The 26,711-nt window shown below is 46.6% G+C and overlaps 1 protein-coding gene across 3 annotated transcripts; it reads left to right on the top strand.

Moving 5' to 3' along the window:
* Positions 1-66: 66 nt before the first annotated feature.
* Positions 67-26,711, top strand: Acox1 (acyl-CoA oxidase 1). Of its 3 annotated transcripts, none has more exons than XM_051159085.1 (14): positions 67-293; positions 518-677; positions 14,364-14,524; positions 16,627-16,734; positions 18,096-18,215; positions 18,533-18,648; positions 19,197-19,366; positions 20,945-21,107; positions 21,490-21,680; positions 24,046-24,225; positions 24,340-24,445; positions 24,703-24,846; positions 25,105-25,311; positions 26,661-26,711. In XM_051159085.1, the coding sequence occupies exons 1-14, from the start codon at positions 185-187 to the stop codon at positions 26,709-26,711; spliced, it is 1,986 nt and encodes a 661-aa protein (XP_051015042.1). In that variant the 5' UTR covers positions 67-184. The 3 variants fall into 3 exon arrangements, with proteins under 3 accessions (XP_051015042.1, XP_051015040.1, XP_051015043.1); XM_051159083.1 differs by lacking the exon at positions 14,364-14,524 and adding an exon at positions 9,169-9,329; XM_051159086.1 differs by lacking the exons at positions 67-293; positions 518-677 and adding an exon at positions 9,265-9,329.

The raw sequence follows: 26,711 nt of genomic DNA, 5'->3' as shown, positions 1-26,711 counted from the left end.
CGCAGCCGGTCACGCGGGGAGTGGCGGCGGGGCGGGGCGGGGCGGGCGGGGCGGAGCCGAGGGCTGGCTCTGCACAGCTCTTAGGGCCAGGTCGGCGCGAGAGCTGCGGACACTGTCGTCGCTTTGGTGCCTGTCACTTCTTCTTCTGTCGCCGCGTCCTCCGCCAGCAACCCTGACCGCCGTCATGAACCCCGACCTGCGCAAGGAGCGGGCCGCCGCCACCTTCAATCCCGAGTTGATCACGTACATCTTGGACGGCAGCCCGGAGCAAACCCGGCGCCGCCGAGAAATCGGTGAGGCTGGAGGGCCAGGCCGCCCCCTTCTCCCGAACGAGGCGACAGACCCCTGTGAATGAGAACTTGGAGGGGGGTCTGTGGAGTTTAGGGGGTGCCGGGACCTCCTACTTCGATGGGCGTCCGGTGGCAGGATTAGCAGAAGTATCGCCCTCCGATGTAATCTACTGGGGTTAGGGAGGGTGAATGCTCGATTCTCTTGATGACTTTTAACTCCCCTGCAGAGAACTTGATTCTGAACGACCCAGACTTCCAGCATGAGGACTATAACTTCCTCACTCGCAGCCAGCGTTATGAAGTGGCGGTGAAGAAGAGTGCCATCATGGTGAAGAAGATGAGGGAGTTTGGCATCTCAGACCCCGAAGAAATCATGTGGTTTAAAAAGTAAGTGTACGTCAGCACGGTAGTGCTAGCCTAGACTACAGCTGCAGTCTGGGGGGGGGGGGTGTCTTTTCATCTTGCTTGGCGTTTGAAGGCTTAAATCGCTTATTTCATGATTCAGTTGTATGTGTGAAAAGATACTGCTTTTGCATCTAAGTCTTTTAGTGAGATAGTGTGGCATATTTGTAAAATGTTAATAGTGAATTTGTATCTTATTGTTGAAAAATTTAAGGGCTGCTGAGGCTATTCAGCAGGTAAAGGTGTTTTCCACCAGTCTAATATGAATTCAATTCCCAGGACCCACACTGTCGAAAAAGAGTCACCTCCCACAGATTGTCCTCTGACGTCCATTTGCTAGAGGTGCCTGTTGTGTACCCCCTCCACACACACACCAAAACTAAATTTAAAATGTAATTTATAAAATTCTTTTGAGCTGGGCAATGGTGACACAAGCCTTTAATCCCAGCCCTTGGAGGCAGAGGCAGGCTCTTATCTTAGTTTGAGGCCAACCTGAGCCAGGTCCAAGACAGTCAGGGGTACAGAGAAACTCTGGGGGTGGAGGTGGGGGTGGGGTGGGGACAAACAAACAAATCCTTTTGTTCCAGACTTGCCAGTTAAGAGTTATTTAAATGCAAAGGGAATTTTCACTTTGTAAGAAAGCTTCCAGATGCCAGGGGTGTGGCTCAGCAGGTCACAGGTCACTTAGTATTCTGTGGGCCCTGGGTTTGATTCCCAGCACTGAAGACAAAAAAGAACAATGCCTCCTGATTTTCTGAGAAGTTTGTAGTTGCAAGACCAGACACTTAAATATTTTGGAACAATAGCAGGTTTTGTTTTTATATAGTGTGTATTTTGAGTATAAAATAATGGGAAATGTGAGAGTAGTTGAAGACCACGTCAGACCTAAGAGTGGGTCCGCTATTCTAAGAACCGCATTCTAAGAACCCAGCATTGTGGGATGTAATGATGTAGTGTAGCGGCTATTAGTGGTTGTCCTGTGCCTTAGTCCTGTTGTTGGGGAAACAGACTCTCATTCTGTTGCCCTTTGCCTTTCAGTTATATATAAAGGGGCTGGAGAGATGGCTCAGTGGTTAAGGGCACTGTCTGCTCTTTCAGGGGTTCTGGGTTCAATTCCCAGCACCCATGTGGCAGCTCATCCTGTCTGTAACTCCAGTTCTAGGGATATGACACCCTCACACAGACATATGTGCAGGCAAACCGTACATAGCACAAATAAGTCATTAAAATGAGAACCTTTAAAAGATGATATATAAACACTCTCCCTGCCCCACCCCACTTAGCCTTAGTAGTCACTCTGGCAGATTTTGTGCAGGCAGCGCCTCTGCTGCTTCTCCTTTATTCTGTGCACCCCTTCTGGGTTTTTACATTGTAGAGGAACTAACTCCCCAGGGTTTTCATCAATAAAGATAATTTGGGAGGCTGGGGCTGGAGAGATGGCTCAGAAGTTAAAAGCACTGACTGCTCTTCAAGAGGTTCTGAGTTCAATTCCCAGCAACCCCATGGTGGCTCACAACCATCTATAGTGAGATCTGGTGCCTTTTTTCTTTTTCTTTCTTTAAATTAATTTATTCAGATTACAACTCAGTTGTCTGGTGCCCTCTTCTGGTCGGCAGGTGTACATGCAGGCAAAGCACGGTATACATAATAAATAAATAAATTTCTTTTTCTTTTTTTTTAATTTTTTTCGAGTCAGGGTTTCTCTGTAGCCTTGGCTGTCCTAGGCTAGCTTTGTGGACCAGGCTGGCCTTGAGCTCACAGTGATCTGCCAGCCTCTGCCTCCCCGAGTTCTGGGATTAAAGGTGTGTGCTACCACCGCCTGGCTATAAATAAATCTCTTTTTAAAAAATTGGGAGGCTAGAGACATAGCTCAACGGTAGAGCCCTTGCCTGGCATGCACAGTTACCTAAGTTCAATCCCCACCATTACCAAGTAAATAAATAAAAATGAAGTAAAGGGGGCTGGAGAGATGGCTCAGCGGTTAAGAGCACTGACTGCTCTTCCAGAGGTCATGAGTTCAATACCCAGCAACCACATGGTGGCTCCCAACCATCTATAATGAGATCTGGTGTCCTCTTCTGACCTGCAGGTGTACATGCAGACAGAGAAGTCGTGTGTGTGTGTGTGTGTGTGTGTGTGTGTATTAATTACTTTTTAAAGAAAATTAGGACCAGAAGTATAGCTCACTTTCACATAACATCTTCTAGTCCCTAGATTAAACTAAGTGCTTTAACAACAGGAAACCTTGTTTTGATTTTTTGTTTTGTTTTCTCTTTTTTCAAGACAGTTTCTCTGTGTAGCCTTGGCTGTCCTGGACTCGCTTTGTAGACCAGGCTGGCCTCGAACTCACAGCGATCCACCTGCCTCTGCCTCCCAAGTGCTAGGATTAAAGGTGTGTTCCACCACACCCAGCAGGAAACCTTGTTTTTTTGTTTTCTTTTGAGGCTTTGTTTTGTTCTTTGAGATAGGTTGGCCTGAAACTCACTTTGTAGATCAAGCTGGCCCCTGCCTCGGTGTCGTAAGTGCTAGGGTTACATGTATGAGGCACCCTGCTTGGCTTAAGAAGATGAAATATTACTTGACTATGTTTTCAAGAACATATACAAATGATTACAAGTCACGGTCTTATGTGGTTGTGGCCGTTCCTCCTTCCTTTGAGCTATGGATACAGTGCGTTCTGTGTCTACTTGTCATTTCTGGGGTGAGGAAATGATCACCTTTGCCCCTCAGGCCTTCCTCAGGCCTCCACCTGGTCTCTTACCAATTATGAATACCTGGTTGACACTTGGGCAGTGGTGGCAGATCAAAGCCATCCTAGTACATGTATCCAGCTTGAGGACAGTCTGAGCTACATTCGAATTTTTTCATGTGTGGTTTTAGCAGTCCAAATCAGAATATTCACCAACTTTCAAGTCCTCGTTTCTGTTTCTAAAGTTTGTAATGTATGAAATTTTGAAATAGAGTAAACCCTAGGAAGGTGTTGCCGAATAGACTGAGTCGGGCTTCCCAACTTAAAACTTGCTAAGGTTTTATACCTTCTCAGTACAGCATAGAGAAGGGCCTTGGTTTGGTTCTGTAGAGTGGATGACACAGCACATTTTGTAACCTGTGTTAGTGCACAGTATGCAATCCGACTAAACGAGGTCACAGAGACCTCGAACAAAGTCCTCCCTATGGCTTGTGCCTCCCTTTCACATGAAATGTTAATGATAAGTTTTAGTGCCCTTTGACCCTGTTCCAGTGTTCCTAGGATGTGCCAGGGACATGTCAAGTTGGAGGAGGAGGAGACCGGAAGTTGGCTTTGGCAGCTAAGGCGGCTGTGGGTGCATAGTTCCATCTGCCTCTTGAACTCTGTAACTCAATGTCAGAATCTTATGTGCCGCTAAGAAAAGTGTATCATTCTTTCTGCCCAGGGTTTTTCACTTGTTGTAGATGGCTGGTTGTGCATTTGTGTAGGCTATGTTTCAAGTCTGTTTCACCTATGTAAAAGGAACTTTTCTTCTCCTCTTTCACTTGCTGTCTGGTAGACATACTACCTCTGTCTGCCAACCTAGTCCTGGAAGCTTCTAGCCTCCTTAGAATCTAACCTAGGCATAGAGTGTTTTCAGCCTCTGAGACTTACTGCTGAAAGCTCATCCTTTCTAGTTCTTTCCGAGCTCTGGGCTCAATTCAGCTGTTCTGGCTCAACCTCCTCTCCCAGCTGACTTACTCAATCTGGCTTCTCTCTTGGCCTGTGAATTGTCCTCTTTGGCCGTAAACTAACTCCAGTAATCTTTTCTAATCTTCTAGCTCCTTCTGCCTTCAACCTCTCTCTGTAAAAATGACTCCTCCTCCCCACCCATTGCCCCTTTAGGAGCTTCCCTTCCCTGTCTGTACTTGTGACAGTTGGGCATATTCTATTCTGTCAAATCTACTCTGATTCGTCACTTCCTTTTTCTGCCACTCAATTAGACATCAATTTCAAACATGGGTGCTTGCTTCAAACTAACTTTCCCTTCATTGTTTGGGATTAAAGGCATATGCCACCATGCCTGAACCTAAGCTTTTCTTTGCCTGAAACTTGCTCTATACCAGGCTGGCCTTGAACTCAGATCTGTTTGTACGTTGGCATTCCAGCCTATTCACACAGATCTAGAAGGTTTTTGAATGTGATCTCTTGCCAGAGCAGCCATGTTCTGAATTAAAATTCCTCCATACACCTAGTAATACAAATTAAAAAAAAAAAAACTTTACTGTTAATTGTGAGATACATGTGTATGCTAAAGGAGGGAAGAGTGCTAGAATTGGTGAAGCGGGGGTATTTCTGGGAATTTAGGGCATTTACTGGTGTCTTTGTTATATTACAATTTTCTTCCCCCTTCTCTTCTTTTTTTTTTGAGGGGGTGGGGGTTCAAGGCAGGGGTTTCTCTGTGTAACAGCATAACAGCTCAACAGCTCCAGCTATCCTGGAACTCGCTCTGTAGACCAGGCTGGCCTCGAACTCACAGAGCTCTGCCTGGCTCTGTCTCCCAAGTGCTGGGATTAAAGGCATGTGCCACCACTGGCTACTATTTCTTCTTAAAGCAGGGTCTCTGGGCATGGTCTCACCCAAGATTATAGAAGGCTAAACCTTCCTCGTGGCTCTCTCTAACCCCTCTCTCTCTCTCTTTTTCTTACCTCTCTTCCTCTCTCTCCCTGTCTCTCTGTCTCTCTCTGTTTAGGGTACCCCTCTTCTCCCTTCTCTCCCCATGCTCATTTAGTAAACTCCTCATCTAATAGAAAAAAAGACAATGTCTCTTAAATATGTGGGTTTTTTGGTTTTTGAGACAGGGTTTCTCTGTGTAGCCTTGGCTGTCCTGGACTCACTTTGTAGACCAGGCTGGCCTTGAACTCACAGTGATCTGCCTGCCTCTGCCTCCCGAGTGCTGGGATTAAAGGCGTGCGCCACCATGGCCAGCTACAAAGTTGACTTTGTAAAAAAGTTGACATGTGTAGATATTTTGCATGTGTGTTTGTCTATGTACCACTCCCCTGCCTGGTGCCAGAGGTCAAAGCAGTGTGGATCCACTGGAACTGGACAGCTGACTGTGAGCTACCATATGGGTGCTAGGAGGTGCACCCAGGTCTTCTGGACGAGCAGCCAGTGCTTTAAACTGCTGAGACCCCATTCTTCATCCTGACTTAGACAGTCTTACACTGTAGCAGACATTGCCCTTGGACTTTCGGAAACCCTCTTGTCTCAGCTTGTTGAGTGCTTTTGACTGTGCTGTTTGCTTTGAAATTCTAATGAGGTCAGTTGGATTTGTAAAGCTGATCCCTTGGAGCAGGTAGAGGTGTACAGCTCAGTTGATAAGAGTGCTCAGCAAAAAAAAAAAAGAAAAGAAAAAAGAAAAGAAAAAAAAAAAAAAGAGTGCTCAGCATGCTTCAGGTCCTGGACTCTATCCCCAGCCCCCCATGTTAATTGATGAAATCTGATTTCTTGACAAGCATCTGCAGGAGGGATTAAGCACCATTAAAATATAAGGTCTCGTTTTATTCTTTGTTTTGTTTTGATGGGGCAGGGTCTCCCTGTGTTGCCCAGGCATGCACCCCCCCCCCCCCCCCAACCCCCCACCCCAGCTGGAAAGGTTAGGATGCTCAGGGGCACACCATCATTCCAGCTACAGATTTTGTTCTTCTGAGGAAAGGGGAAACAACCAATACCTTAATTAAGAAAAAGATAAGTATTTGTGTCCTATTTGCTTTCTCCTCCTCCAAGTCAGGGCTCACAGTTGTAGACTCGGCTAGACTGGAACTCATTATGTAGACGAGGCTGTCTCCGAACTCTGAGATTTCTGTCTGCCTCTGCCTTCTGAGTGGATATTGCTACCATACCCAGCACCTCTTATTTCCTAAAACTGCTTTTTTGCTAATATCCTTATAGTTATATTTTCCAATTTTCAGGGTATTTTACTAAGTTGCTCAACCTTTTCAGTTCCCTAGTGGAAATGTGCATACATGATGCATTCACCATTCTTGGCTCCCAGTACACCTTATTTCTCAGAACTTCGCCGTTCTCCTTTCTGTGCCTACATACAGGAGGAAGCGGAAGGCCGTGTGTGATCGCACGGCGGTTTCAGCGAGCCTGGGAGCTGCCGGGAGGTTGTGCCAGTCTTGCCCTGGAGGGCGGCATGCATGCCTTGCTCTTGTCAGGCTTTTGGTGCTTCACTGCCTCTCTGCGTTCTTACTCCTCTTTCCTCCAGTTTCCAAGCTGGTTTTTCTTTGTGGCCCAGACTGTCTTCATGATGAAGATCCTCCTGCATCAGCCACTTGCTTTTCTGAGGTTACAGGCATAGGCCGCTTTAGTATCTGCTTAGTTTAAAGTAACACTTGGTGAATATGATGTTACAGCATTGGAGACAAAGGCATTTCATTATTTGGGGCTGTTTATCATCTACATACTTTTTGTTATGTTCTTTGTTATTGTTGGGTTTGGTTTTTTGGTTTTTTTTTTTTTCCCCTTTCTTTGCTTTGTTTGTTTGAGACAGGGTTTCTCTCTGTAGCCCTGGCTGTCCTGGACTCGCTTTGTAGACCAGGCTGGTCTCAAACTTTTCAAAGATTTATTTGTTTATTATATATACATGCCTTCTTCTGGAGTTCCTGCAGATCCGGGCACCAGATCTCATTACAGATGGCTGTGAGCCACCATGTGGTTGCTGGGAATTGAACTCAGGACCTCTGGAAGAGCAGCCACTGCTCTTAACATATGAGGCATCTCTACAGCCCCATGTTCTTTGTTTTTTAATACCGGCTTCTCTGTATATGTAGCTCTGACTGTCCTGGAACTCACTCTGTACACCAGGCTGGCCTCGAACTCACAGCAGCCCACCTGTTGTCCTCCCTCCCACCCCCCACACAGGTGCTGGGATTAAAGGTATGCACTAGTCAGTTATTTCATGGACATTTAGTCTTCTGTTCCCAGCATACCTGAAAGGGATTTGTTTGTTTTGCCAAAACCATTGACAGCAGAGCCAGTGTTCGCTGAGCAGCATCTCTTAGCATCCCCAGGACTGGCGGAAGTCGTCACCTCTGGTAGACTCTCATCACAGGAGCTCATTGGCGTTGGTTGGCAGAGGCAGTGTCTCGGAGCATCCCTGAGTGGCTGTGAGTGCTGGAGAGCAGAAGTGTGCGGTGCTTGCTTTGGAAGTGGAACAGTAGGCAGTTGCTGTGTTTGCTGCTGTTGCTCTTGAGGCAGTGGCCTCTCCATGGAGCGACAGACTTCCCTTCCTGCTGTAGTCAGTGCTCTGCTCCTTGTGAAGCCCAAGGTCTCCTGGTGACATCTCTTCTAATCACTCCTGAGAAGTCACTTAGGTGACACATCATTTGTATTTCAGGTTCTTTTGGTTAACTCTGAGCCAAAATGTCAGACCGACCCTTAGGAAATCCACAGGAGGCTCAGCACTGGCTGTGCTTAGTTTGTGTTTTCACTGTTCCATAGGTTCTGTTTTCTGAAAAGGTAGTTGAGGGCTGGATTTCAGTGTCATGCGCAGTTACCTTAATCTGAAGCCATGTTCACTAGCTGCTGGGGGTAACCTTTAAAGGTTCCTGATCCTGCCCTGCAGTATGTACTTATTCATCAGAGTGTTCGCTTAGGTCATCTAGGCAGAGACTATTGTATTCTTGATGCCAGGCTCTGTGGCAAATGCCTGTAATTCCAGCACTTGGGCCTAATGGATGAGGAGTCTCAGGAAGTTGAGACTACGTTGAGCTACATAGTACATTCTGAGTCAGCCAGAGCTGTGTAGTGAGACCCTGTCTCAAAAAATAAAAATAAAACAGATTATTCTCAGTTTTTAACAGCTCTGTACCGAGTGTTTTGTGGCGTTCCTTTTGATCTTCAAAAGCAAACTGACCCTGAAAGCAGCTCACATTGACTCTAAAGCATGCATCCAGTCAGACCAAGCGGAGTAGCGAAATCCAGTGCTTCAGGTTAAGTGTAGAACTTACACGGGGCTTCTTTTTTTAAAAAAAAGTAACAAGAAGTCTGAAAGGCTGCAGGTTGTAGACTTAGCCTGCCTGAGATGCTGGTCCATCCCTAGCACCAGGGAAAAAAACAAAAGGAATCTGCCCCTGAGGTGATGAGAGGGGCAAGAGATGCTGCAGAAGAGCCCCCTCTTGGCTCTTTAGGTAGTAAAGTGGTAAATTTTACATTGCAGTAAATAAAAGGGGTCCTCAGTCTTCTGTTCTTCATCCTGAGGGCCAAGATTTTTTTGTCAAGAGTGTAAGTTGGCAAGATTGCCCAAGGTGCTTGTCGCCAAGCTTGACAAATGGAATTTGATTTCTGGAACCTAAAGGTGAAAGGAGGATTATCACACATACTTGTCCTCTGACCTCCACACGTGTGCTGTGGCACCATGCCCTTCTTCCCCCACGGCATGCACACACAGCAATAACAAGAGAATGCGTGGTGGACAGTTTGTAGCGTGAGGCTGAGACGCTTTTCTTTTCTCTCCTGTAGACTGCATTTGGTCAATTTTGTGGAACCTGTGGGCCTCAATTCCTCCATGTTTATTCCTACCTTGCTGAATCAGGGCACCAATGCTCAGAAAGAGAAATGGCTGCACCCGGCCCTGGAACTCCAGATAATTGGCACCTACGCCCAGACGGAGATGGGCCACGGTTAGTCCGCATCTGAGGGTCCTGGGGAGACCATTTATGAGTTCAAGAAAAGTGACTTCTGCCGTTTGATTTTTTTTTTTTTTTTCCCCTCCTCCCCTGCTGCTCTGTGTTTGGGAATTTATTTTTAAACTGTTGCATTAAGTTTCTCTTGTCTGAATTTATTTCCCCATAAAATGGGTCCAGGGCTCTTCCAGTGTTACTTGTTAAAGCTTTGTTGTTGCTGCACATACCTGCTGTTAACAGTTGCTGAGCAGCTTGGAAAGATGGCATTTGAAGGTATGGTAGCACGCAACTCTGTCGGTGTGTGGTTGCGAAGGACTGTGTTGGAAGTCCCTGCGAGTGTTGATGCCGCGGCAGTGGCTGGAGCTGAAGCCAGAAGCTCATGCTGTGCTACCCCGAAGCTTGAAATGAGTCCTGTGGTCCTCTCCAGCTCTTGGTTGTAGTTTCCCCCCCAGATGTCTGTGCGTCCTTTACCGCCACGAGTTTTCAGTTAAATCCTTCCTAAATGCTTGGGTGTGTTCAGCAAGTTGTTGTGGTCTTGGTGTGGAGTAGGATTGTTTTTGGAGACAACACCCGTGGTAAGTGAGTGTGTTAGCTTTTGTTGTTTGCTTTGGGTTTTAAGACTCAGCCTGGGCAGTCTGCCTCTCCTCCCCTCCCATACCGTGCTGCTATGGGAAGTTTGCACCATGTTGCCAACAGGTATGACCGTTTTAAGTTTGAGATGCTCGACCGCCTATTTCACCGCCAAGATGGAGGGAATGTGAAAGAGAAGGAAGCTGGGCAGTAGAGCTGTCTTACAACCTGGCATTTGGGAGGCTGAAGCTGGAACACTGCAAGTTTGAAGTGAACCTGGACCACATAGTGAAACCCTGTCAGAGAACCGGACAGTGGCGGTGGGTGGGCTGAACAAACCTTTAGAGTAATCTCCAGGGGCCTGTAGAGTTCCTATGAGCTGTTTCCTTGTGGTGTCAACCCTGAAATGACAAGCCCCGTAAAACATTTCCTGAGGAGAGAAAGCTTCCTTTCTGGATGTACTGACCTGCATCCCTCATAGGAGACCTCCAATGTGAAGTATATTGAAGTTAATGTGTCTTTTTAGTCCTCTCTTGTTGACCTGATGTTTCTCCTTAAAGCTTAGAGAGAGGACAGAATGAAGGCTTGAACTTTTGGTCTTGAGATCAGAAATTGGACTCATCCTGCTTTCTCTGGGAAGGTCTGCAGGCTTCTAACTCGGGGCGTTTTCTTTTTCTTTCTTTTTATTATTTTATTCATATTACATCTCGATTGTTAGCCCTTCCCCTGTTTCCTCCCATTCTTCCCTCCCTCCCACTTCCCCCCTTCTCCCCTCCCCTATGTCTGTGATTGACGGAGACCTCCGTTTTCTCATATTTGAGTCAGTTCAATCGTATCTCTATAGTGTGTTTTACGGGTGCAGTGGTAGAGGATTAAGTTTTGCTTCTTGCTGTTTTGTTCATACATTTTGGTCTTCTTCCCCACCCCCACCCCCACCCCATCCTGTCCTGCAGGTTAACAGGTCGGGTGGTTGGTTCACCTGTATCATGACAAAGTTACCTGACAAAGAATGGGCAAAACCAGAAGCCTTCCCCATCAAGGAAAAGGCAACTCCCGCAGAACCCTGTCAGCTTTATCTTTTCCCTTCACAGTGGCTTCCCTCCCCTTCAGACATACCAGGAAATCGAGACAGACCTGTTCTGTGGGTCTGTGAGCCTCAAGCCAAGCTGAGGAGGGGCACTCTACAGGGCTCTAGTGTTGAAGGAACAGTGTGGAAATCAACCTCACATTTCTTTAGGTCACAAAGCAGGTGACCAATTGAAGAGGTTGGCAGGTGACTTCCTCTGGGAAAGTGGGGCTTCTGCAGTAATGACAGGTGCTGCCCTGGAGGACAGCACTGGCAGGTTCCTCTCACTGAAGAAAGGTCCTTTCTTCCTTCAACACTTGAAAGATGGCAGAGTTGATTTTCTGAGTCTGGCATTGCCCCCTGTGCTAGTCTCAGTTCTTCCCAGTTGACTGAACCCCATGGCTCCCATGAGACTTGTTTCTTGGGTTTTATCTATTGTAGTTTTCAACTTTGTTCTGTCAGTCTGCCTGTCTCTTTCCTGTGGTGTTGGGACGGGAGCCCTGTCTTGTGCATGTTAGACAGGCGCTCTGCCCTGAGCGGGATCTGAGGCCTCTCCTCGCTTTACAAGAACAGCGCTTGCCTAGTGCACAAAGGGTCTCAGTTCAACTCACAGCACTGCAGTGGAGAAAGAAAATGAATATACACAGACATGTGACTATAAACATATGCAGTATTTGGGGTTATACCTTTAGTTGGTTTTTTGTTTTGTTTTGTTTTGAGACAGGATTTCTCTGTGTAGCCTTTGTTGTCCTGGACTTGCTTTGTACATCAGGCTGGCCTTGATCCGCCTGCCTCTGCCTTCCCAATGCTGGGATTAAAGGCATGTTCACATCAAATCATTTCCCCTGCTATTGGCTGCTAGCCTTTCCAGCTTTGTAGTCTGTGGAAGGAGAGGCTGAGGAGACCTTTCCACATCACAGCTTTAAAAGAACTAACACATACTTTGCCAGTGCTTGTGCTTTATAATGTATTAAATAGTACTTAGGGGTTTTTGGATTTTTTGAGACAGGGTTTCTCTGTGTACTCCTTGCTATCCTGGACTCACTTTATAGACCAGGCTGGCCTCGAACTCAAAGAAATCCTCCTGCCTCTGCCTCCCGATAGCTGGGATTAAAAGCGTGTGCCACCACATCTGGCTCTTATAATGTATTATAAACCATCTCACCATGCAGTGTGTCATGCGTAATCAACCTGAAGGAGAGAAACTATTACCTTCTCTTTGTGCAGTCCTAAATCACCCACTGTGACCAATATTTACATAAGCCTCAGGACACTTCCCCCAGATGTTCTTTTTTTATTTTTTTAAGGATGTATTAATTTATTATGTATATACAGAGTTCTGCCTGTACATACACATGCATGCCAGAAGAGGACACCAGATCTCATTGTAGATGGTTGTGAGCCACCATGTGGTTGGTGGGAATTGAACTCAGAACCTTGGAGCCATCTCTCTAGCACTCCCCCCCCCCCCCCGCCCCATGTTCCTAAACAGTGTGTGATTGTAGTGCTTGCCCTGTCTTCCTCGGTGTGTTTGATAACACTTGTTCTTACTGTAGCTAGCACAGTACAGAGATAAGACCTTCCCGGCTCTTCCTTTCCCAGCAGCACAGAGCAGCTCTTCTGAAAGCAGAAGGCTGCTGCTCTGGGGACCTGACATGTGTTTCTTTTTCTTTTTAAAAAATTTTATTTATTTATTTATTTGTTTGTTATGAATGCAATGCTCTGCCTGCATGTACACTTGCAGGCCAGAAGAAGGCACCAGATCTCACTATAGATGGTTGTGAGCCACCATGTGGTTGCTGGGAATTGAACTCAGGACCTCTGGAAGAGCAGTCAGTGCTCTTAACCTCTGAGCCATCTCTCCAGCCCGTTTATTTTTCTTACTAGGTACTAGTACTAGTACTAGTACTAGGTTGGGAGGGGAGTGCTGGGATTAACCCAGGGCCTACACACACTAAGCATGAACTGTACCCTGAGTGTCACCCCCAGCCTGTTGTTTTCCCCACCCTTATTTAAATCCAGGGCCTCCCTATGAGTTCTAGGCTTGGGTGTGTGGGGTTAACAGTGGTTTGATTTTTGTCTGTGATAGACCAAACCCAAAGCAAATTGTTTTACCACTGGGCTATACCGCCATTCCCAACACTGGCATTTAAAAAGCTTGGATAGTTCACGAATGAAAAAGGCATGTCAAGAATTTAATTTGGTTTGATTTGGAATTTTAAGTAGGATTCCTCTATGTGACTCAAACTGGCCTTGAACTTGAATCCTTCTGCCTCAGCCTCCTATGTGCCAGGATCACAGGTGTGTGCCATCACAACCAGTTCTGTTAGTTGGTTTCTGTTTTTTTTCTAATTTAAAAATGATTACAAATTCATAAGGAGTTGCAAAAGTAGCACCAAGAGGCCCCACAGACCTTTGGCCGGCGCTGCCAGTAGCTGGCCTTTTGGGGTCTCCAGTTTTGGTGTTTCTGAGGACATCTCTGGATTTTGGACGTTCTCAACCCATGTCAGACTTGAACAGTAAGCTCGCCAACCAGAGACCAGAGACAAGACTAGTTTGCAAAGTCCTTGTCCTGGTTTGCCACCCTCATTTTGATGCCAGTGTGGCACGTGGCCAACCATCCTCATTTCTTCTCTGTCTCTTGTGAATGGTTAGCTGAAAGCGCAGCCACTGGCCTCGGAGGGGTCCTAGTAAGTTCTTGCTCCCCAGCTTAGCTGGAGCAGGCTGGGAGGACTGGAAGGCGTGGTCAGGTTCATGTCTGAGATAATTAAGTAGCATAATACTGTAACCCGGAATCTGTTATGCACTGCCCTGTGATTGCGATTATAATGGTCTCACTAGCAACTGCATGTCTTTAATTACTGAAATTGTTGGGACAAAGAGCACTGTCAGTTTTTGTGTTAATTGGCCCCAGTAGGTCCTAGCTGAATGTACAGACTGTGGGTCTGTCCCAGCTAGCTTCTGAACAAACTGTGTCCCAGTCCAGACACTTCCCTGATAGTGCATGCAGAAAAACCTTAGCCAGGGTTCATCTTATCACTAAGAGAACTGCCATGTTCTCTTTTATTCTGCGCCACCAAGGACGCCTTTGTTTCCTTTCAAGTCCCAATTGCCAGGCTGGAGACTTGCCTTGTTCCTACTGTGTTGTACTACGTGGGTCTGGGTCTCCACAGCCCATCCCTGCTGCACACTCGGCCACCTTAAGAAAGATGAACATTGTCGAGAGTCATAAAGTAATACAGAAAAGGACAGTGCTCCGTCCGTGGAGAAGTGCACATGCTGATTCATACTCACGGTGTTTTTTTCTTCCTCCCTGCTCTATCTGTTCACTTTATTGATTCTCACACACCCGATGATGCTTCCCTCAAATGCCCGTCCTTGGTATTTCTTCGAAGCTTTGTGCACCGAGGGCGGCCTGAGCCTTTGGACCTTCATTTGGGCATGTTCCTGCCCACCTTGCTTCACCAGGCCACCGCAGAGCAGCAGGAGCGCTTCTTCATGCCGGCCTGGAATTTGGAGATCACGGGCACTTATGCCCAGACAGAGATGGGTCATGGTACAGTGTGTTTAGTCTACCTTCTGGGTGGGCGGGGCCACCCGCCATGAGCTCTTGACGGCACACAAGGTACTGCCGTCAGTTTCTCTGGGCCTCTGTGGAGTCTGGCTCTGGGCTCTGGGCTCTGGGCTCTGGGCTCTGGGCCTTGGGCATAGGTTCAGTCAGTGGACATTAAGTGATTTTTATCACAGCAATTACTGGTTGTTCCTGACTCTCCTTCAGAGGATCAGGAACGACTGCTCAGGCCTGCTTTCCCCACCAGTGTTTTCAGTGACCTCAGAAGGGCACATCAATGGTATGAGTGTCTGTTGGCTTCTTGTAGGGAGATTATTATATTCCCATAATCAGAATACACAATATTTATGCCTTGAAGTTGCCTGTACCTTGATGCAATGATTCAGAAAAGTTCTGGAGGTAGTTTGACCAGAGGCGAGCAAACTTAAGCCATGGTTCCCGGTCCCTGGCATCAGGCTACATGTGCCACCCACCCACCACCTCGTCTGCTTTCCTGAGCCTAGGTGGGGCTAGAGGTGGCAGTTTTTCTCATGTCTTCTGAATTGCATCTGTCTGCTTTTCTTTCTCTCCTGAGGAGCTGTAAAAAGTGTGTCCTACACAGCCTCCTCTTGATGCCAAACAGTACTTTATAGGCTCCTCACAAGATGCAGCGTGTCATCCGGCTGAGTTGAGCTGTGAGGGCGTCTTTACTGCTCTGTGTATGTGGCCCCGAGGGCTTCACTGGCACAGGGTGTACTAAGTGCCTAGTTTCTTGACTTTTACTTTGAAGACCATGGCTCACAAACTGTTCATCTCTGTGGCTCAATTTGGAAATTTCTAGTGTTTCAAAGTGTTCTGTGAGGCCTGGTGTTCTCAAGATAGTCGTCAAAAGGTCCTCAACATTTGTTTAGTACTACTAAAATGCTGCCCACATCTTTTAATAATTCTTTCCAAAGAATTGTGACGTGTACAACTCGGATTCACAGTGAAAATGTCTGTCCCTCTCCAGCAGTACGTGAGACTGAAACCTAAACTTCCTCAAAGAGCATTGAGCACAGAGGTCGAGCCAGCCTGGCCCTAGAATGCCACAGAGGGAACCCACGCATTGGTGGACCTATAGGAAAATTAGAGGAAGTCACTTTTTAAAAAAAGATTTATTTATTTATTATGTATACAGTGTTTTGCTTGCATGTATGTCTGCACACCAGAAGAGGGCACCAGATCTCATTATAGATGGTTATGAGCCACCGTGTGGTTGCTGGGAATTGAACTCAACACCTTTGGAAGAGCAGGCAGTGCTCTTAACCTCTGAGCCATCTCTCTAGCCCCCACTTTTTTTTTTATAATAAGTAAACATTTTCACATTCTTAGTTTGCATTTTTGTGATCATTCTAAAGCAAGTTCTGAATATACAGAAAGCCTAACTGAAGTCTGTCCCTTTCACCCACTGCCTCACTGTCCTCAGAAGGACAGAGGTAAATGGTTCGTTAGAGTTGAAGTCGTCATGTTAAAACTTGAAATGGGACTGAGGTGTGGCAATGTGGCTCAGTGGTAAAGGTACTAGCTGCCACGCCTGATGACCAAAGTTCAATTCCCAGAATCCACTTGGTAGGAGAAAACTAACTCCCTCAGATTGTGTGCTGTGGCTCATGTTTACCAACACATGGCACACATGTACACAGAGTTAAGGTAATTTTGTTTGTTTTTGGTTTTTTGAGTCAGGGTTTCTCTGTGTAGTCCTGGCTGACCTGACTCTGTAGACCAGGCTGGCCTCGAACTCAGAGATCCATCCGTACTGGGATTAAAAGCATGTGCCACCAGGCCTGGTGTAAGTATAATTTTTTCAACATGTGAAAGCACTGGAATGAAAGGAAAGTACACACCCCTGTTACCTAGAGGGCACAAGCCACCATTATATTGTCTTTTCACTAATCTCAGTAAGTACGGCATACCCGCTGTGGCCTAGTGGCGAGGTGTCTGGTGGAGCAGTAATCACTGCTGTGCCCATCACGCACAGTTCATCAGCAGATTCTGAGGCCTGGCTGGGTCTGTGTTCTTGGTCTTTCCGTTCTGTACTGTCCTTGATGCCACGTGATCTCTTTCCTTAGGAACTCACCTTCGAGGCTTGGAAACCACAGCCACATACGACCCCAAAACCCAAGAGTTCGTTCTCAATAGCCCTACTGTGACTTCTATTAAATGGTGGCCTGGAGGGCGTAAGTTGATTATTTTTCTTTAAACATGTTTTGAATGTTTTGTTCTTGTTGTTGTGGTTGAACATTTTGAGAACTTACTATAAGAGTATATTTGGAATGTAGACATTATGTAAGAATATAATTATGAAATACAGAAACGAATTGTCTTAAGCTATTATAGAAGTTTTACATTCTCTTGTAGTACGTGTTACGTCTCTTTAGCCTTTGTGAAAGCACAGCAGTAATGGCTGCCCTATACTTTGCTTCATTTTTAAAAAAAAAAAATCTAAATATCCCCGGGAATTACCATACCTCTCATAGTCATCATTTAAAATAAAAGCCCTAGCCGAACATGGTGGTGCACTCCTTTAATCTTGAAGAGGCAGGGGCAAGTGGATCTTCTCAAGTTCAAAGCCAGCCTGGTCTACAGAGTAAGTCCAGGCCAGTCAGGGCTACAGAATTGAGATCATGTCTCAAAAAATAAACGTCTGCCAGGCAGCGGTGGCGCACGCCTCTAATCTCAGCACTTGGGAGGCAGAGGCAGGTGGGTCTCTGTGAGTTAGAAGCCAGCCTGGTCTACAAAGTGAGACCAGGACAGCCAAGGCTACACAGAGAAGCCCTGTCTTGAAAATAAATAAATAAATAAAACCTTCCTATTTCTTTTTTAAAGATTTATTTATTTATTGTGTATACAGTACTCTGTCTGCATCTACTCCTGTAGGCCAGAAGAAGGCACCAGATCTCATAATACATGGTTGTGAGCCATCGTGTGGTTGCTGGGATTTGAACTCTGAGCCTTTCAAAGAACAGCCAGTGCTCTTAACCTCTGATCTTTCTCTTTAGCTTCCTAGTTCTTATTTCTGTCAAAAATGTAAGCTATTTTCCGATTCTATTGTAAACAGCTTTGACATGAAGTTTGTATTTGGTGTCCTCTTTCATTCTAAGGAGAATCAGTAGTCAGTGAACTTTATTTTTACATTCTCCCCTTTTGTTTATTTTTGTTTTGGGGAACAAGGTCTTGCTGTGTAATCCACGCTGATCTGACTCTTAAGTGTCTCAGAATGGCCTCTGTTTTCTTGTTGTTTTTTGTTTTTACGGTTTTCTGAGAGGGTTTTTCTGTGTAGCCCTGGCTGACCTGGAACTAACAGAGATCTACCTGCCTCTGCCTCTGAAGTGTTGGAATTCCTAGAGTGAATCGCCACACCTGGCTAAAAGATAGAACTGGAGGCAGTTTATCAAGGAGAAGAAAGGCATTCCCAAGAAAGGAAAGGAGCAAGGATAGGTTCCAGAATCAAAAGGCTACATTGCAGCAGAGAGCAGTGAAATAAAGGAAGACGGAGAGCAAGAGCGCACACTCACACCTCCTGTCCTTGGTGTTGCAGTTGGGAAGACTTCCAATCATGCCATAGTGCTTGCACAGCTCATCACCCGAGGGGAGTGCTTCGGTTTACATGCCTTTGTTGTCCCTATTCGTGAAATTGGGACCCATAAGCCTTTGCCCGGTAAGGATTGTTCATCTGATGCCAAGGTAAAATTTAAAACTGCAGGGGCTAGAGAGATGGCTTAGCAGTTAAGAACCCTGGCTGACCTTCCAGAGGACCAGGGTTCAATTCGAGCAGCTCTCCAGTTCCAGGGGAACCAACACCCTCTTCTGGCCTCCTGGGTCACCAGGCGTGTCGTGTATGGGTATATAATGCATGGAAAACACCCACACATATCAGCAAACTGCAAAAAAGTGTAAGGCACAATTAAACAGAGTGCAGGGAGGCAAGGGGTTCGAGCTCACGAACATCCCCGTCTCTCCTCTTGTCTTGGGTAGGCATCACTGTTGGGGACATCGGCCCCAAATTTGGTTATGAAGAGATGGATAATGGCTACCTGAAGATGGATAATTACCGTATCCCTCGGGAGAACATGCTGATGAAGTATGCCCAGGTATATTTACTTATTTATTTTCTTTGTTAGGTTGCTGCTGTTGAAGCAGATTGTCACTATGTACCCTAGACTAGCCACGCTAAGGTTCAGAGCTCGCCTTCTGGCCCAGGTCCAAGTGCTGGTTGCAGAAGATGGCGCGCTGTTGCTTCTGAACTTCTCTCATTCCAATAGAGACTTAGAATCAGTTGGGGAAGCTGTGAAGAATGTCACCTACTCGGTGACCATGCGGTTCTCAAGCCTTTAAGGAACTTAGAATCCCCTGGAAGGCTAGTTAGAACCCAAATTGTAAGCCAAGTATGGTGTGCACTTGACAGACGGTAGAAGTGAGTTCAAAGTCTGCCTGAGCTTCATAGCAAGCCCATGTCATAAGATCAAGCCCTTGCTCCCAAAATCTCTGGTTCAGGTCGGAACGGGGAGCAAATTTTAGTATTTCAGAGGAGTTGCCAGGTCCTCATGAAGCCAGGTTCCCTGCCTCTCTAGGACATACTTGGACAATCAGTACATGGTCTCTGGCTTCTTATACCCTTTGGGCCTGTTTGCTTTCCCAGGTGAAGCCTGATGGCACTTACGTGAAGCCCTTGAGTAACAAGCTGACGTACGGGACCATGGTGTTCGTCAGGTCTTTTCTCGTGGGCGATGCAGCCCGGTGTCTGTCCAAGGCATGCACCATTGCTATACGATACAGCGCGGTGAGGCGCCAGTCTGAAATCAAGCCAAGGTAAGGCTGGGGTCTGAGATGGGCTCGGTGCTCAGGGCTTGCTCTGACCCTCTTCTTCAGAGGAAAGATCAAAATAACCACCTTATCCTCTTTTCCACCCCAGCACCTACCTAGAATGCATGATGGGGAGGAAACGAGGGCTGGCAGGCTGCTTCTGTCTTCAGAAATTTAAAACAAAACAAAAAGAGCCAATTCCAGGCCAGACAGAGCTATATACTTAAGACCCTGTCTCAAAAAAGAAAGGGCATCTTCGTCTATTTAAATAGCCTGAAGTTCACTTGACATGCATCGAACCCTGTCAAAGAAAGGAGGAGGAGAGAAGGAGGGGAGAAAAGAAAAAAAGCTATTAAGTTAGAAGGAGTTAGTCAGAAGCTGTAGTCCTTGGCTGGGAGTGCTCATTGTCCTTGAAGAAGACCTGGATTTGGTCCCCGCACCTGCATCAGGCAGCTCACAACCGCCTGAAACCCCAGTTTCAGTGACTCTGATAGGCTCTCTGGCCTCCACAGGTCCTTACATACATGTGGTATACAAATACTCAGGCATATGCATATACATATTAAAATAAAACTTTTTGCTGGGCGTGGTGGCACACACCTTTAATCCCAGCACTCCAGGAGGCAGAGGCAGGCAGTTCTCTATGAGTCCAGGACAGCCAAGGCCACACAGAGAAACCCTGTCTCAAAAAACAAAACAAAACAATATATATGCACTGTGCATGTTCTGGAAAACAATAAACATGTAAAAGAAAATTTGCAGATAGTGCATTTAAAAAATATTTTTAGGGGCTGGAGAGATGGTTCAGACATTAAGAGCACTGGCTGCTCTTCCAGAGGTCCTGAGTTCAATTCCCAGCTACCACATGATGGCTCACAACCAACTATAATGAGATCTGGTGCCCTCTTCTGGTGTGCAGGTGTACATGTAGGCGTACAGGCAGGCAGAGCGTTGTATACATAATAAATCTTAAAAAAAAAAAAAACCAAAAGGAATCCAATACAGTGTGTTGAGCCTTGTGGGAGGTTAGATCTTTTGTAGCATCCTCTTCACCTGTGAATTGACCAGCTTGGGTTTCTATGTAGCTTTGGGATGTGGTTGCCTCTGTCATAGTGGAAACAGTGTCAGTTCGAGAACTGTCCTGGAGTCAGTGAAGTAGAGTGAGTAAGAGTATTGCCCAGTGCCAGGCACAGTGGCGCACGCCTTTAATCCCAGCACTCGGGAGGCAGAGACAAGAGGGTCTCTGTGAGTTCAAGGCCAGCCTGGTCTACAAAGTGAGTCCAGGACAGCCAGGGCTATGTAGAGAAGTCCTGTCTTGAGGGGAAAAAAAAAAAGAAAAGAAAAGAAAAGAAAAAAGAAAGAAAGATAATATGACCTTATGGAGCCAAAGAGCTGCCTCAGACAGAATCCCAATTCTCAGTTTCCCCAATTGTAAAGCAACAGTAGTGACGGCAGCTGTCTTACAGGGAGGACCTTCATAAGGATGGATCCAAGTGTTATGTCAGAGTGCTTGGACTGAAACCTGGGGCGACACAAGTAAACATTTACTTCCTTACTTTTCTTCTTCTTTTTTCTGTTATTTAGTGAACCGGAACCACAGATTTTGGACTTTCAAACTCAGCAGTATAAACTCTTTCCACTCCTGGCCACTGCCTATGCCTTCCAGTTTGTAGGAAGATACATGAAGGAGACCTACCTTCGAATTAATGAGAGCATTGGCCAAGGGGACCTGAGTGAGCTGCCTGAGGTACGGATGAGCCTTTTTCATTCCTCCATAGATAGCCTTGGGCTTCATGTTTGCCTGTTGGCAGACATCCAGAAGCTGCCTGTCAGAATTTCCTGAGAGGATTTATATAATCTGGAGATTTTTTTTTTTTTTTTTCCATTAAAAGCAGACCAGATGTCAAGGTGGAATTTTTATTCATAGGATTTTAAAAAGAGGAGATGACTGCTTGGCCAAGTATTAACAGTCCAGAGAGCGGTGTGAGAACGTGACTAATTCACGCTGGTCAGGTGGCTGCCGTTTCTGTTGGCACATCTCCCTGACCAGCACACTTAGAAGAGGGCCTGCCTCCCTATCGAAGGTGGCTTCTCAGCCAGGGTTCTCACGGCCTGCGCTTGTCTCCTAGCTTCATGCCCTCACTGCTGGCCTCAAGGCTTTCACTACCTGGACAGCCAATGCTGGGATCGAAGAATGCCGAATGGCTTGTGGTGGGCACGGCTATTCTCACAGCAGCGGAATTCCAAATATCTACGTCACTTTTACCCCAGCCTGTACCTTCGAGGGAGAGAACACTGTCATGATGCTGCAGACAGCCAGGTAAGGGTCACAGATGCCAGGTGCCTAGCTTTCTCTGCCATGGAGTGCAGGCGTGGTTATGCTTCCATCCTGACTCACATAGCTTGTGATCTGTCCTAGTTATGGTCACTGTTGCTGTGAGGAAACACCATGACCAAAGCAACTTGGGCGAGAAAGGTTTTTAAGACAACCTGTCTTTTTCTTGATTCATCCTCAAGTCTCAGATTAGTAAATACCACACATATAAAGCAAACTATAAAGAGAGTCCAGGACAGCCAGGGCTACATGGAGAAACCCTGTCTCAAAAACAAAAACAAAAACAAAACAAACTACAGGGGCTAAAGAGATGGCTCAGAGGTTATGAGCACTGGCTGCTCTTCCAGAGGTCCTGAGTTCAATTCCCAGCAACCACATGGTGGCTCACAACCATCTATACTGTGATCTGATGCCCTCTTCTGGCATGCAGGTGTACATGCAAATATAATGCTTATATACATAAAATAAATAATTGTTTAAAAACCCTATTATTTGAAAGTCCCACAGTCATTACTAGTTCAAACACTTTAAAAGTTCAGTCTCTGTGAAAATCCAAAATCTCATTTAAAAATTCAAAGTCTCTCAATGGTGGTGGGCTCCTATAAAATCAAAAATAAGCTAAATACTTCCTTACTTGAATAGGGAAGAACCAGGGCCCAGTCACAATCTGAACATAGCAAAAACCAAACTTCAACAGATAAGTCTTTTTTTTTTAAAGATTTATTTATTTATTAAGTATACAGTGCTCTGCCTGCATGTACACCTGCAGGCCAGGAGACGGCACCAGATCTCACTATAGATGGTTGTGAGCCACCATGTGGTTGCTGGGAATCAAACTCGGGGCCTTTGGAAAAGCAGTCACTGCCCTTAACCTCTGAGCCATTTCTCCAGCCCCCAACAGATAAGTCTTTAATGTCCATTATCTGGGATTCATTCATAATCTTCTGGGCCCCTCCAAAGGGCCTGGGTCACTTCAGCTCTAGCACTGCTGCTGTTCTTGGTGGTCATCCCATGACACTGGCATCTCCAAACTGCTGGTATCTCTTGTTGCAACTGCGATGCCCCTTCACCATTAGCCCCTCTTGGGCTCTCTTGAGGGACTCCAACCATGTCACCAGTGCCATACCTCAGCTGTTCTCCATGACCCCTCATTCCTTCAAACCCAGCACCACCTAGGTGACTCTTAACACTGCCAAGTTAAGTTGCCAGCACAAAGTACAGCCTTGGCCACCTCTGGACCACAGCATCTGGGCTGACTCTGAGGAGACACTTCACAGAAGACTCCACCTCAATGATGCTGCTCTCCTTTCTGTTTCGTTTGTTTTTGTTTTTCAAGACAGGGTTTCTCTGTGTAATGGCCCTGGCTGTCCAGGACTCACTTTGTAGACCAGGCTGGCCTCAAACTCACAGAGATCCACCTGCCTCTGCCTCCTGAGTGCTGGGCTTACTGGTCTCTTAATCTCAGCTGATTTTTCAGCCCCAGCTGCCAGCATCCATCTATAGGTGGTTCTGGTCTCTTGTCAGTCAAGCTCCAGCTGACCAGACACCACAGATTCTTCACACGGAAGGCCCAGGAGAGTCTGTGCATCCCTCCGACACTGCAGAGGCCAGGCTTCCATCGTCTGTACTGCCCTCAACGTTCTCCTCCTCCAGCTCCTACCGAACAGCGCACTGAGCTCCCAACACTCGGTGGCTTTTCTAGCCCAGAGTTCTAAAGTCCTTTCATAATGCCACCAAAACAACATGTTTGGGTCTTTGACAGCTGTACCCCATTATCCTGGTACCAACTTCTCCTACTTGGGGTCTCTATTACTATAATGAAACACCGTGACCAAAGCAACTTGGGGGGGGAAAGGGTTTACTTGGCTTACACTTCCATATCGCTCTTCATCATCCAAGGAAGCGAGGACAGGAGCTCAAACAGTAGGAACTTGATACAGAGGCCATGGAGGGGTGCTGTTTCCTGGCAGGAGTGCTCCTTCTCAAAAGAACCCTCAAACTGAATGTCCCTCCCTCTACTTCCTGTGTGTCTCTATCCATCCTCCTGACTTCCTCTCACTCTCTGGTTTTTTTTCTTGAACTATGGTTGATTTTATTTAATTCAAGCAGAAAGCTCTTGGATTAAAGTTGTTTGCTAGGGCTGAGCCACACCACAACTAAAAACAGGTTTTCCCAGTAAGTAGCACAATCTTGGGGTTCACAGTATGATCACATGTCCTACGACATCCCTCCTCTCAGGTGACTCTAGCCTGGATTAAGCCGACATATTTTTAGCAAGTACTGAGTGCTGTCATGGGTGTGAAGTCATTTCAGTAGGGTGACTAAAAGCGTGTGCTCTGGTGATTTCTAGGTTCTTGATGAAAATCTATGACCAGGTGCAGTCAGGGAAGTTGGTGGGTGGCACAGTGTCCTACTTGAATGACCTACCCAGTCAGCGTATCCAGCCACAGCAAGTGGCAGCCTGGCCAACTCTGGTGGACATCAACAGTGTGGACAGCCTGACTGAAGCCTACAAGCTTCGTGCAGCCAGGTGAGCTCCCCTCGTGGGTAAGAGGCCGGCTGTGAGGCCTTGTGGGCTGGGCCAGGTATAGGCATGAGAACGACAATGGTTTCCTCAGCTCTGTCCTTCCATCTTGCTTAACAGATTAGTAGAAATTGCTGCCAAAAACCTGCAGACTCATATGAGTCACAGGAAGAGCAAGGAAGTAGCGTGGAACTTAACTTCTGTTGACCTTGTCCGGGCGAGTGAGGTCAGTGGTGGCTTTCCCTCACTCGGCTGGGCAGTCCCTTCCTTAGTACCCAGGTCACTGTGGTGGCCTTCTTTTTGAGACAGGCTCTCATTAACCTACACTGTCTGGAACTCACCAAGGAGCTAAAACTGTAAAACTGACCTCCAAGTCATGGTAGTCCTCCTGCGTCAGCCTCCCAAATGTTGGACTTGGAGGCATAAGCCACCACGCCTACCTTTTCAAGGATTCCCACACTCCACGGTTTCCCTTTCCTCTAGGCACATTGCCACTACGTGGCGGTTAAGCTCTTTTCAGATAAGCTCCCGAAGATTCAAGACAAAGCGGTTCAGGCTGTCCTGAGGAATCTGTGTCTCTTATATTCTCTCTATGGGATCAGCCAGAAAGGAGGAGATTTTCTTGAGGTCAGTATTTTCGAAGCCGTGTGTGTGTGTGTCTGTGTGTGGTGTGTGTGTGTGTGTCTGTGTGTGGTGTGTGTGTGTGGTGTGTGTGTGTGTCTCTGTGTGTGTGTGTGTCTGTCTGTGTGTGGTGTGTGTGTGTGTGTCTGTGTGTGGTGTGTGTGTGTGGTGTGTCTGTGTGTCTCTGTGTGTGTGTGTGTGTGGTGTCTGTTCTGTAGTTCTCTGTGTGTACATACTTTTATTCACTCATCTCTTTCCTCCTAGGGGAACATCATCACAGGGCCTCAGATGGCGCAGGTCAACAGTCGGATCCTAGAGCTGCTCACACTGATCCGCCCCAATGCTGTCGCTCTGGTGGACGCCTTTGACTTCAAAGACATGACTCTGGGCTCTGTTCTGGGCCGCTATGATGGGAACGTGTACGAGAACTTGTTTGAATGGGCCAAGAAATCCCCTCTGAACAAAACAGAGGTAAAGCGAACAGACAGGGTCTTCTCGGCCTCTCAGGTTCTTAACTTATATTGTGCGGTGCTAGGCGAGGGATTACCCATAATTCCACTCCAGCGTATCCAACACCCTTTCTGGTTTTTTTTTGTTCTTGTTTTTGTTTTTTTTTGTTTTTTTTGTTTTTCGAGACAGGGTTTCTCTGTGTAGCCTTGGCCATCCTGGACTCACTTTGTAGACCAGGCTGGCCTCGAACTCACAGCGATCCACCTGCCTCTGCCTCCCTAGTGCTGGGATTAAAGGCATGCGCCACCACGCCCGGCTCCAACACCCTTTCTGACTTCAAGAGCTCCCAAAGGAACATACTGATATACAGCGCATGCACACATGTATATATATGTATGTGTGTGTGTGTGTGTGTGTGTGTGTGTGTGTGTGTGTATATATATTTGTTTTTCGGTTTTTTGAGACAGCGTTTCTCTGTGTCCCTTGGCTGTCCTAGACTCACTTTGTAGACCACGTGGGCCTCAAACTTAGAGATCCATCTGCCTCTGCTTCTCAAATGCTAGGATTAAAGACATGCATCACTGCTGCCTGGCTTTTTTTGGGAGGTGGGGAGGTTGGAGATAGAGTTTCTCTATGTAGCCCAGGCTGTCCTGGAACTCACTTTGTAGACCAGGCTGGCCTCAAACTCACAGACATCCATCTAGCTCTGCTGGGATTGAAAGTGTGCACCAGGCCAGGCGTGGTGGCGCATGCCTTTAATTTCCAGCAGTGGGGAGGCAGAGGCAGGCGGATCTAAAGTGTTCACCATTGCCAGGTGTAGTGGCACATGCCTTTAATTTCAGCACTCTGGAGGCTAGGCGAATGGATGTGAGTTCAAAGCCAGCCTGGTCTACACAGTCCAGGATAGCCAAGGCTAAACAGAGAAATTTTGTCTCGAGAAAAAACAAAAACAAAAAAAGTGTGCACCATCACCGCCCTGCTTTAATGTTTTTAAAATAAAAGCCAGACATAGTGATGTGCACTTTTAATTATAGTATCTGGGAGGTAGATACCTATGTATTTAAGGCCAGCCAGGCTACATAGTGAAACCCTGGCTCAAAAAACAAAACAAGCAGGGCGTGGTGGCACACACCTTTTATCCTAGCATATGAGAGGCAGAGGCAGCAGATCTCTGAGTTTGAGGTCAGCCTGGTCTACAAAGTGAGTTCTAGGATAGCCTGGGCTGTTAAACAGAGAAACCCTGTCTCAAAAAAAAACAAAAGTACTTGAATTTATATCTGCACAAGGCCACCATAATCTCTCAAAAAGAAAAAAGAAAAAAGCTAATTTACATGGAGAGCCCTTCCTCACGGTCTCCTCTTTCCCTGTAGGTCCACGAATCTTACTACAAGCACTTGAAGCCCCTGCAGTCCAAGCTTTGA

This window comes from Acomys russatus, chromosome 16 (assembly GCF_903995435.1).
Source record: "Acomys russatus chromosome 16, mAcoRus1.1, whole genome shotgun sequence".
Classification (NCBI taxonomy): domain Eukaryota; kingdom Metazoa; phylum Chordata; class Mammalia; order Rodentia; family Muridae; genus Acomys; species Acomys russatus.
This window is presented reverse-complemented; position numbering and strand designations above follow the sequence as displayed.